This window comes from Eriocheir sinensis, chromosome 42 (assembly GCF_024679095.1).
Source record: "Eriocheir sinensis breed Jianghai 21 chromosome 42, ASM2467909v1, whole genome shotgun sequence".
In the NCBI taxonomy this organism is placed as follows: domain Eukaryota; kingdom Metazoa; phylum Arthropoda; class Malacostraca; order Decapoda; family Varunidae; genus Eriocheir; species Eriocheir sinensis.
In genome coordinates, this window is record NC_066550.1 from 12,769,545 (window position 1) to 12,782,044 (window position 12,500).

The 12,500-nt window shown below is 41.3% G+C and overlaps 1 protein-coding gene across 1 annotated transcript in view; it reads right to left on the reverse strand.

Moving 5' to 3' along the window:
* The window catches only part of LOC127010031 (uncharacterized), a 27,775-nt gene extending 22,334 nt beyond the window's left edge, over nt 1-5,441 (reverse strand). Inside the window, exon 1 of the mRNA XM_050883747.1 lies at nt 3,727-5,441. Coding sequence (XP_050739704.1) covers nt 3,727-4,932 — 1,206 coding nt within the window. The 5' untranslated portion in view covers nt 4,933-5,441. The remainder of the gene's footprint in view (nt 1-3,726) is intronic.
* Between the last annotated feature and the right edge of the window lie 7,059 nt (nt 5,442-12,500).

The following is a 12,500-nucleotide window of genomic DNA, read 5'->3' on the forward strand; positions in this document are numbered from 1 at the left end:
CCCTTTTTGTACTCTTCACCTTCATTTCTTGCCCTCCTCTCCATCATCATCATCATCCTTCTTTTCTCTCTCTTCTCATTTCTATCTCTTTCTCCTCCTCCTCCTCCTACTCCTCCTCCTCCTCCTCCTCTTCCTCTTCTTCCTCATCAACTTTCTTTTGCTCTTTGTTCTTGTACTCCATCATATTTCCCCCCTCCTCCTCCTCCTCCTCGTTAAGGGTTTACCGGAGGACGAGCAGATGTGGTCGAGTTAATCTACCTGAGCCCCCCCTCCAAGTACAGGCCGGCGCATAGAAAACGGCGATCCTTCTTACTTTTCCTTCCCCCTTCTCTAAAAATTGTCTCGACTTGTAAATATAATAGTCACGCCACTCTCTCTCTCTCTCTCTCTCTCTGAAGATGAAAAGCGAGAAATTTGAGAAAAAATCCGCAAAAAATGTTAAATATCGTGTGTGTGTGTGTGTGTGTGTGTGCGTGTGTTGCAAGGTGTGCGTGTGTGTGCGTGCAGAAAGGTCATGCTCAGGTGAAAATGTACACACACACACACACACACACATACACGCACACGCACGCACACACACACACACATACACGCACGCACGCACACACACACAAAGAAACACACACTTCCTATGTCTGTGTTCAAGCTATTTATCTCTCTCTCTCTCTCTCTCTCTCTCGGTAATAACAATAATAAGTCGTAATAACATGAATCATTAACATAACATTATCTTCCTCCTCCTCCTCCTCCTCCTCCTCCTCCTCCTCTTCCTCTTCCCTCTTCTCCATAAGGTATCATCACTTTTTTGGCAACATTTATTACGCACCTGCCAATTACTATTACCTGCAGAATCATACCTAATACCTACCTTGTGTTTCCTACCTGTATATCTAATTAAGCTTTGTTCCCTTTTCTAAACACACCTATATTACCTACCTTGTGTTGGCTATCTGTGTATCTATTTAAGCCTTGTTCCCTCATCTAACCATACTTATTAACTACCTTGTGTCTGCTACCTGTATATCTAATTAAGCTTTGTTCCCGTATCTAGGTGTCAATAGAATTTCGTATCATCTTGGTATATTGAGAACGAAGACTATTCCTTTTTTGTTTTTTGTTTTTGTTTTTCTGTTTTTATTTGTTTTTCTATCGCTCTGTTTTCCTCATTTTTTTTCTTCTTCTTCTCTTTCTCCTACTTGTCTTTTTCTTCTTCGTCTTTATCTACTTCTACAAATACTTTTCCCTTATTTTTCTGTCTCTTATTCTTCTACTTATTCTCGTCTTCTTTCTACTACTACTACTACTACTACTACTACTACTACTATTACTACTACTACCACCACTACTACAACCACTACCACTACTACTACTACTACTACTACTACTACAACTAATATTAGACAAGAGAAGTTATTTTCAGCATACACCTTCCCCAATCTTTCCTCCTCCTCCTCCTCCTCCTCCTCCTCCTCCTCCTCCACGCCCTCGCAAGACAGATGACCCAGCCCCGTTTCAGGTCAAATTAGGTCATGTCAGAAACCGAAGAATGTCAGTCAGAGAGGTTGGGTCATGAAAGGTCAAGGTCACGTCAGTTAGAAATAATAATAATAATGATAATAATAATAATGATGATGATAATCGTAGTAGTTATATATTAGTTTCTCTCTCTCTCTCTCTCTCTCTCTCTCTCTCTCTCTCAAAAAAATTCACGTAATTGCTGGTTTGTCGACCGCTTTCTTAAACACACACACACACACACACACACACACACACACACACACACTTTTCTCTTCATACTTAATCCTACCCACTCTACTTCCTCTTCTTCCTCCTCCTCCTCCTCCTCCTCTTCCTCTTCCTCCTCCTCTTCCTCCTCCTCCTCCTCTTCCTCCTCTTCTTTTATCTTCACTTATAACACGTTTCTTTCTATTTCTTCCTTCTTATATTCCTCATTTTCTTTCACCTCCTTTTTCTCCTCCTCCTCCACCCACAACCTCTCTCTCCTTTCTTTTCATCTTTTTTTCTTTTCTTTAGTCAGTCAACACATTATCGAATTTCGTCATTAGGTCATTCTTTCCCTTTTGCAAGTTCCGAGGAGGTCAAGATTTCCGGGAAGGGTCAACCGTGTGTTTGCCCTTTATCAACCTAAAAGAGAGGGGGGGAGGGGGGCCAGGGGATTGTTAAGAGGGGGGACTTTCCCATTCTCCTCTATAGTGGTTCTCGTCCATGCCCTTTGATGGTGGGTAATGGTTTCCCGTTTTCTTTAAGACCGGTAGTTAAGTGCCAACGAGGGGGGACTTAGGGAAATGGGCTTCTAAAGTGGAGGGAATGGAGGCCGTGTTTTTTTTTTTGTTTGTTTGTTTGTGTGTTTGTTTGGGGGTTGAGAAGTGAAGGATGGTTGTTGTTGTTGTTGTTTTTGGTGGTGGTGGTAGTAGTAGTTGTAGTAGTAGTAGTAATAGTAGTAGTAGTAGTTGCCATACCATTATTGAATTTACAGCAACAATAAGAACAATAATAATAATAAGAAGAAGAAGAAGAAGAAAGAAGAAGAAAAAGAAGATAATAATGATGAAAAAGAAGAACATGAAGAAGAAAAAAGGAAAAGGAATTAAATTAAGAAGAAAATAAAGAAAAATTAATATGAACAAGGAGAGAAAAGACCAGAAAGAAAAGAAAAACAAGAAAGAACATGAACAAGAAAAAAAGAAGAGCAAGAAAAAAGAAAACAACAACACCAATAACAAAAACAACAAAAACAAGACAAAAACTAAATCACACAAACAACAACAACAAAAAAAAAAGAATAAGAAATGCAGCAAAACAAAACACCAATTAACTGCGTGTGTGCATAGTGTGTGTGTGTATATAACGTGTATGTACCCTCGTGTGTGTGTGTGTGTGTGTGTGTGTGTGTGTGTGTGTGTGTGTGTGTGACCTTTCGTGTGGGTGAAATGTCGCAGTTAATCTAAACGTCTCGGGGATTCTACCTCTCCCAGCACGATTATTTTGGTCCTCGGAAGGGTAATGGAGGAGGAGGAGGAGGAGGAGGAAGAAGAATGAGGACTGAGGAGGGGGAAGGAGGAGGATGAGGGGGGAAGATTTAGTAAGGAGGAGGAGGAGGGAGATTGAGGAAGGAGTGTGAGTTGGAGGAGGAGGAGGAAGAAGAGGAGAGGAAGGAGGAGGAGGAGGAGAAATGAGGACTGAGGAGGGGGAATGTAGGAGGAAAAGGGAGGAAGACTGAGCAAGGAGGAGGAGGAGGACTGAGGAAGGAGTGTGAGTTGGAGGAGGAGAAGGAAGAAGACTACAGGAAGGAGGAGGAGGAGGAGGAGGAGGAGTTGGAAATGAAGGACAAAGAAAAGTAAGAGAAAATCAGATTGAGAATTACAAGAAAAGTAAGAAGGAGGAGGAGGAAAAGGAGGAAGAGGATTAGGAGAAAGAGTAAGGAAGGAAGGAAGGAAGAAAGGAGGGAAGGTATTCATCTATCAAAATATTCTATCTAACCTGTACTAACTATCTAGACAATCTATTATTTAAACTATCCATTATGTACAGAAAACCATAATCATCACCTCTATCTATCTATCTATTCATCTATCCATCTATCTACAGTCTATTTGAGATATCCAGTATGTAGACAAACTTGACCCACTTCTCCCATTCTCTCCCTATCTATCTATCTATCTATACTGTCTATCTATCTATCTATCTATCTATTTATATACTCACATGGATCATCGAAGCGTCGGCAAGAAGGACAGCGGAAGGGAAGAACGGCAGACCTAAGTTGGACAAGTTCAGATGACCCGTTCCCTGCGCCTCCAATAGCCTCTCATCAATGACCTCCTGCACGTTGACCTCACCCGCCTCATGGTCATCCTTAGCGTTGAATCCAAGGTCAAGGGTCACTCTAACAGGGGGCGGGGTCAGGGAGGTCACGGGAATTGGTCTTGTCGGGGTAGAGGTCATGGTTTTGGTTCGTCTTCTTGGTCTGGTGGTCTTGAGGTTCGTTGGCACTTGGTATGGTTTTAGAGGTTGTTTGGGGTTGGTCTTTTGGTTGGGTTTGGGGTTCGGTTGGCTTTTGGGGGGTAAGGGTGGGTTGTCTGGTTTGGTAACACTGGTATCTTCTTCTAGGCCTTCGTCAGTGTCCTCCTCCTCCTCCTCTTCTTCCTCTTTTTCTTCCTCCTTTTCACTTCCTTGGTCTGGTTTCCTCTCCTTATCTGGTTCCTTTGGTTGTGGGGTCCCCAAAACATATTCCACCTCTTCCTCCTCTTCCTCTTGTTCTTCCTCTTCCAAGTCCTCCTCTACCTCATCCTCAGACACCTCGACGTTTTCATCCCTTTTCTTCATCTCCTTTTCCTCTTCATGTTCTTTCTCCTCTCGTTTGCTTTGGTCTTCATCTTCGTTCTCCTCCTCCTCCTCCTCCTCATCCTCATCCTTCGCCTGCTCAGTATCCTCATTTGTTCTCGGGGTGTCCAAGGCAAGATCGGAGTCGTGGGCATCGTCAGGAGGTAGTCTTGGGGCTCCGGCGATGCTAGAACCCAGCGCAGAATCCTTTGAAACCTGCGCGTGGAGACCCAGAAGTGCCACAGGGATCGCACGTTTGACCAGGACCGTATCCCCTTTTTTGGCCATCTCCTGCTCCTCCTCCTCCTCTTCCTCAGACTCCTGGGCTTCACTAAGGGTATCAGATGCTCCTCCCTGGCTGCCACTCCCCACAGAATGCCCATCGGAGTAGCAGACGGTTGTGAAGGGGTAGCGTGTCCCTATACCTCGCGGGGTGGCATGGGGAGCGCTGAAGGGCCGCGGGGAGAGCTTCGACTTGACCCCGACGAGAGTGAGGTCAGGTTGGCTTCGTGAGGGGAAGAGCAGGGCCCCCCGTGACCCCACTCCTGTTGGTTTGGTGTGTCCGCGGGGTGGTGTTGAGCGTAGCATTCTGGTGATGATCTGGAGGTGGAGGTGGTGGTGAGGTTTCTTGTTTGGTGGTGGTGTGGTGTTGGTGGTGGTGAAGGTGGTGGTTGGGGTGAGTTCTTTGTTCTGTGGTGATGATGATGGTGATACTGGGGGTGGTGGTGGTGATACGGAAGTGGAGGTGGGGAGGTGGTGTTGAGGTGTGGGGTTGTTGTTGGTGGTGGTGGTGATGATGGTGGTCTGTTGGTGGTGGTGGAGGTGAAGTTCCTTGTTCTGAGGTGATGGTGGTACTGATGGTGGAGGTGGTGGTGTATCCCTTGTTCTGCGTGGTGGTGGTGGTGGTGGTGTTCTGGAAGTGGAGGTGGGGAGGTGGTGTTGAGGTGTGGGGTTGTTGTTGGTGGTGGTGGTGGTGATGATGGTGGTCTGTTGGTGGTGGTGGAGGTGAAGTTCTTTGTTCAGTAGTGGTGGTGGTGGTGGTGGTGGTACTGGTGGTGGTATATCCCTTGTTCTGCGGGTAGTGGTGAAATTGGTGATAGAGGTGGTGGTGGTGGTGATGGTGGAGTCCCTTGTTCTGCGTGGTGGTGGTGGTGGTGGTGGAGTCCCTTGTTCTGCGTGGTGGTGGTGGTGGTGGTGGTGATAGAGGCGGTGGTTGTGGTGGAGTCCCTTGTTCTGCGTTGTGGTGGTGGTGGTAGTGGTGGTGGTGGTGGTGGTGGTGGTGGTGGTGGTGGAGTTACACGTCTCTCATTGATCCTGTTGCGTTAGTGAGTTCATTCTGTTCACGGGAAGGAGAACGAGAACAAGGACGTGAGGAAGAAGAAGAAGAACAATAACAATAACAAAACAACAACAACAACAACAACGAAGACAGTAATAAAGAAAATGACAACTATTATTCTCTACCATTACAAGAAGAAGAACAAGAACAAAAACAAGAACAAGAAGAAGAAGAAGAAAAAAAAGAAGGTTGAAAATAAAAGGAGAAAAAAAAAGTAACAAGAAAAATTAGGAAAAGGCAAAAAAAATAAACAAAGCAATTATCCCCCCTTAACAACAACAACAACAACAACAACAACAATAGTTCGTGTGTGTGTGTGTGTGTGTGTGTGTTCGTGTGTGTGTTTATTACTTTCTCCTTCTTTTGTTCTTAAGGAAAAGGAAGGAGGGAAGGAAGGAAGGAAGAAAGGAGGGAAGGAAGGAAGGAGGGAAGGAAGGAAGGAAGGAAGGAAGGAAGGAAGGAAGGAAGAATAAAGGAAGGGAGGAAGAGGGAAGATTAAAGAGAAGTAAACAAAGGAGTGAAGGAAGGAAGGAAGGAGGGAGGGAAGGAAGAGAGTGAGTGAAGAATGGGTGAAGGGAAGAAAGAAGAGGAAGGGGGAAGATATGAAAGAGAGGAAGGAAGGGAGGCGACAGACGAAGGGGAGAGGAGAAATGTGTGAAAGGGGAAGAGGAAGAATGGGAGAAAGAGTAAAGAGAGAGAGAGGAGGAAGAAGGGAAGGAAGGGGGAGAAGAGATGGATGATAAGAGGAAGAAGAAAGGGAACTGGTAAGAACTTAAAGATGATGATAGTGAAGAAGTAGAAGGAGAAAAAGAAAAAGAAGAGAGAAAAGAGGAAAAAGGAAAAAAGAGGAATGCAAAAGAAAATTATAAATGACAGAATGAGAGGAAAAGAATAGATAAAAAGAATAAGGAAAAAACAAGAAAAAGAAAAAGAAAATTAACAAAAGAAAGGAAAAAAGAGAACAAAAGGAAAAAGACAAAGGAAAGAGAAAGAAAAACATAAAAAAACACCAAGAAAAACAAAAACAAAAACTAACAAAGAAAAGAAGAAAAACAGAAGGAAAAATGAAAATAACAATAAGAAAAGAAAATAAGAAAAACACAAACAAAACTAAACAAAAAAACAAAAACAAGCAATTTAACCCTAATCAAAGCAATCCTCCCTTAATGCTCTTCCTTAATCCTTCTAATAAGACGAAAAAGAGGATCAGGAAAGAAATCTAACCCCACACCATAATCCCCAAGACCCAGACCCGGACCAAGCCTCCAGAATCCACTCCCCAATTACACAAACCTCTATTACAACGAAGACGCTCCCTATTAAATGAAACTCCCTATTACAACGAAGCTCTATTACCTCAAGCTCCCTTAATCGCCTGGTCCACCTGTCTGCCTACCTGGATTAACGTTAATTAGTCTGATTCCTCGTTTTGCGTTAGTTATGCTCATACGATGTTGGTTCTCTCGTTAATCTTCGTCTTGTTTTCATTTTTTTATCGTTATATATTGACAGTAATAACAGGGATGCTTATTTTTCCCTTGTTTTCTTTTTTATTCCTTTTATTAATTATTTTTTTACTTTCTTTTGTTCATTTTGTTTATCGTTTTTTTTCTTAGTGTCATTTTCTTCCCTCTTCCTTTCATTCCTTTCATTCTTTTTCCTCTTGTTTTTTTTTCTCCTATTAAAATTGTCTCCTCTTCCTCTCATTCTGCCCTTTATCGTATACTTTTATATTCCTCTTTTTTTTATTTTTCCTCTTGTTTTCTTTCTCCTTTTAAAACTGACTCCTCTTCCTCGTTGTTGTTGTTTTTCTTATCCAATCATCTTCCTTCTTCTAATTTACGTTGCTGTTTTTACCCCCAGTCTCAATGTACGATGGTCTTGGCTCTATATACGATGACTATTCCCGATATGATTTAGTGTTCGAGATACGACGATCCTTCTCCTACATACGATGGGCATGATTCGATTTACGACGACCGTTACCCGATGTACGATGGTCGTTATCCAAAATACGAATACAGTGAAAAAAAAGAATAAGATAAAAAGGAAAAGAAGGAGAGAAAGGAAAAAAAGGAGAAAGAAGGAAAAAAGAAGAAAAGATAGCAAAACCAACCTTCATTCTCACGTATCGAGAGAGAGAGAGAGAGAGAGAGAGAGAGAGAGAGAGAGAGAGAGAGAGAGAGAGAGAGAGAGAGAGAGAGAGAGAGAGAGAGAGAGAGAGAGAGAGAGAGAGAGAGAGAGAGAGAGAGAGAGAGAGAGAGAGAGAGAGAGAGTTTGAACTTCGAAATAATTAACTAATGCAGGTATGATGGAAAAGAATGAGTTACCTTATTAATTTGAGGGGATCGCACCTGAGAGAGAGAGAGAGAGAGAGAGAGAGAGAGAGAGAGAGAGAGAGAGAGAGAGAGAGGAGGGGGAGACGCATGCAGGAAGCTAAAATGAAAATGTGGAGAGCGATGGAAGAGGAGAAGGTGGAGATGATGGAGGAGGAGGAGGAGGAGGAGGAGGAGGAAGGAAGGAAGAGCAGAAGCCTATATTTTCCCTTTTAAAGAATTGCCTCTTTGACCTAGAAAAGATGAAAAAAAAAGAAATATGGCAGAAAATGAGATGAGGAGGAAGAGGAAGAGGAAGAGGGGGAAGTTTTAAGGAAGAAAGAGGAAGAGGAAAGAATGGAAGAGGAACAAGAAGAGGAGAAAGAGGAAGAGGAAAGAATGGAAGAAGAACAAGAAGAGAAGAAAGAGGAAGAGGAAAGAATGGAAGAAGAACAAGAAGAGAAGAAAGAGGAAGAGGAAAGAATGGAAGAAGAACAAGAAGAGAAGAAAGAGGAAGAGGAAAGAATGGAAGAAGAACAAGAAGAGAAGAAAGAGGAAGAGGAGAGAATGGAAGAAGAAAAGAAGAGAAGAGGAAGAGGAAAGAGTGGAAGAAAACCACGAAAACGAACTCAAAAAAGAAGAAAATTGAAGTGAAGCAAAAGAAGAAGAAAAAGAAAAAGAAAGGATAAAAAAAGTGAATAGAAGAAAAACGAGAAAAAGAAGAAAGAAAAACAGCGAAAGAACAAGAAGAAGAAAACAGAAGAATAAGAAAACAAGAAAATAAGAAGAAAACGAAGAAGGAAGAACAAAGAAAAAGAAAAAAAAACGAAAACACACACACACACACACACACACACACACACACACACACACACACACACACACACACACACACACACACACACCTCCTCTATACATCAGCGCTTGGATAATGATAGTTTTGAGAGATGATGAAAGGAGAAGAGAAAAAGAAAAAGGTTGAGGAGAGAAATAATGAAAGGTGAATCAGAAACGGTAGGCTTTTTTTTTCTTTTTTCTTTTTTTCTTTTTCGACGTCGTTTTCTTTCAGGGGAAGGATCGTTCGAGGGGAGTATTAAGTAATCATGTGTGTGTGTGTGTGTGTGTGTGTGTGTGTGTGTGTGTGTGTGTGTGTGTGTGTGCGCGTGGGGGAAGGTTTTGTTTTGTTTTTGTTGTTGTTTTCTTGTTTTTTGTTTATTTTTCGTTTTTTTTTTTTTTTGCTTGTTTGTTTTCTTTTCTTTATTTTCTTTCTTGTTCTTGTTTGCTTATTTCTTCTCTTTTTTTCGTGTGTTTTTTTCTTTGTTTTTTCTCTTTTTTCTTTATTGTTCTCCTTCGCTTTTTTTCTTTTCTTTCTTTTTCTCTTTCGTTACCTCGTTTTTCTCCTATTCTTCTCCTATTCTTCCTTTACTACTACTACTACTACTACTACTACTTCCCTCACCACCACCACCACCACCACTACTACTACTACTACTACTACTATCATATCGTGACAAATAAAAGTTAAAAAGGGGGTCTGATCACAGTATTTGGCTCTTTATTGATGGGAATAGGGGAAAAGGGGAAGGAAATTAAGGAAAAAAAGAAGAGGGGAGAGAAAGGGGGATAAAGAGAAGGGGAAAGGAAATTAGATATGTGTTATGTAATGGATAGGAGGAGGAGGAGGAAGAAGAGGAAAGAGAAAATGATGCAAAATATGAATAAAATTTGAAGAAAGGAGAAAAAAAGAACGAGAAAGCGAGGAGGAAAAACATAGAAAATTAGTTGTATAGTGAAAGAGGAAGAAGAAGAAAGAGATGATGATGCAGAATAGGAATAGAAAATGAAGAAAGAAAGAAAGAAGAGAGAGAAAGCGAGGAGGAAAAATATAGAAAAACAGTAATAGAGAAAGACAAAGAAGAAGAAAGAGATAGTGATGCAGAATGGGAATAAGAATGGAAGAAAGAAGGAAGAAGAGAAAGGAGGAGAAAAAAAATAAAGAAAAAGACCAATACAAAAAAAAATCAAAACAAACAAAAATAAATAATAAAAGGAAGAAAACAGAAGAAAAAGAAGAAGTACAACAGTTGATAGAAACGATTACTGAAGGGGGTGAAGAAGGGGGAAGGGGTGAAGGGGAGACTAAACAAAAAAAGGGGGATTAAAAGGGTGACTATTATATATTGATTATTGTGTTACGTGTCTTGTGTTGCACGGTTGAAATACAGTGTTGAAGGGTAGTAGATGTAGTAGTAGTAGTAGTAGTAGTAGTAGTAGTAAGAGAAGGAGAGGTAATTGTCGTAGTGGTAGTAGTAGAATTAGTAGTAGTTGTAGTGGTAGTAGTAGTAGTAGTAGTAGTAGTATGTAGAAAAATAATAATAAGTTTTTAGTACAAATTCGCATGCTCCAAACTTTATGCTAATCCTCCTCCTCCTCCTCCTCCTCTTCCTCCTCCTCCTCCTCTTCTCCTCCTCTTCTTCTTCCTTCACGTTATTATTTCAGACTTTAATAACCGGTTTGTTGTCGCCAGTTCCTAAATCCTCCTCCTCCTCCTCCTCCTCCTCCTCCTCCTCCTCCTCCTCCTCCTCCTCCTCCTCCTCTATTCCCTTCCATTTGAACGATTACATTTTTTTGCTTTCTGATTTAGAGGACTGCAGTATTTTCCTTCTTATTTTCTTTCTTTTTTTTTGGTTGTTTATTAAATTTTCTTCCTTCCTCTCTTTCTTTCTTTCTTTCTTTCTTTTTCTTTCTTCTTTTCTTCTTTTAATAAGTTTCCATGATTTTTTTTTCTTTTTTTTCTTTGTCTTTCTTTGTTGTTAGTTACTCATTGTCTTCTATTTGTTTTTATTCTTCTTTATTTTTTTTTCTCTATCTTTATCTTCCTCCTTTCTCTATTCCTCCTTCTCCTCCTCCTCCTCCTCCTCGATTTTTTCCTCTCCTTCCTTCTTTCTTCTATTAATCTGTTTTTGTTTCTTCTCTTTCTCATCCTTCTCCTTTTTTTGTGTTTGTTTTTTTTCTTTTTCTTCCTCCTCTTCTTCTTCCTCTTCTTCCTCTTCCTCCTCTTCGTTCTTCATTTTTCCTCTTCTTTGTTCTTTCTTCTTCTAATTATATGTTTTTGTTTCTTCTCTTTCTCCTCCTCCTCCTCCTCCTCCACTTTTTTTGCCTCCTCCTCCTCCTCCTCTTCATTTTTTCCTCCTCCTCCTTTCGTTTTTCTTCCTCTCCTCAATTTTTCTTCCTTCTGGTTTTCTTTTTTTTTCCTCCTCGTTTTTCTCCGGTTTTTGTGTATACTTATTGTTTTTTTCCTCCTCTTCCTTCTCCTCATTTTTTTCTTTCCTCCTCCTCCTCCTCCTCCTCCTCTGTTCTTCCTCCTTCTAATTATCCTTCTTTGTTCTATCCGTCTCGTTCTTCAGCAACTTTTTATGTTTTGTTTTTCTCCTCCTCCTCCTCCTCCTCCTCCTCCTCCTTAATTTTTCTCCTATTCCTCTCCTCCCTCGCCATAACTTCTTCCTCCCTTCCCTTCTTCGTTACATGATAGAGACGTGTTGGTGTGAGCTTTTTTTTTTTTTTTCACATTTATTAGTCTGTGTGTAAAAGAGGAAAGGAAGGAAGGAAGGAAGGAAAGAAAGGAAGGAAGAAAGGAAGGAAAGAAGGAAAGAAAGACCAAAAAAACACTAGGAAAAGAGAAGAAAAATATGGAAAAACAAAATGAATACAAAGAGAGAGAAAGAAAGATAGGAGAAAGAAGGACAGTAAGAGGAAAAGAAGAAGGAAAGAAAAATTGAAAAAAAATATGGAGAAAAATTAAACTATGAAAGAAAAGAGAAGAAAAGTTGAAAATACAAAGATGAAAGGAAAAGACAGAAAGAAAAGAAAAGAAAGAAAAACGAGAAAAAGAAGAAGAAGAAGAAGAAAAAAAAGAAGATTCACACTCCATCACCTTCTTCTTCCTCTCTACTTTTTGCTCCTCTTTTTATATTGCGCTTTAAACTTTTTCGCTTTCACTCTCTCTTTCTCCTCGGCACGGACTAACAGGTGTAATGAAGGACAGGTATGCGGCGGGCAGGTGAGTGTTGCGTGCAGGGGGGACAGGTGTTGCATTGCCTGGGTGTTGCACGGGAGAGTGTTGATTCAGGAGACGTGTGGGGGGGGGGGGGGGTGCTAGTCTAAAGTCCATTGTCTTTAAGTTTATTGATTTGATTTGTTTTTTTTTTTTTCTTTATCAGGTGAATCTTAGGTATCTAATCATATCCTTTCTCCCTCTTGTTCATCCACCCTTGTTATCGTGTTCTTCGTAAAGGGAGAGAGAGAAAGATGTCCCTAGGTTTTAAGACTCCAACCTTTCCTCCTATCGAGCTGCCGTAAGTCTCCGCGGTGAGTGAGTTCAAGGGTTTATCAAGGCGTTTTGGAGGCGTTTAGCGCGGCGGTGAGGGTGGCGGCGGGGTGACGGGCGAGGACAAAGCAGCCCCAGTCACGTCACCTGGCCAGCGTGCCGCCCAGGTGACAGG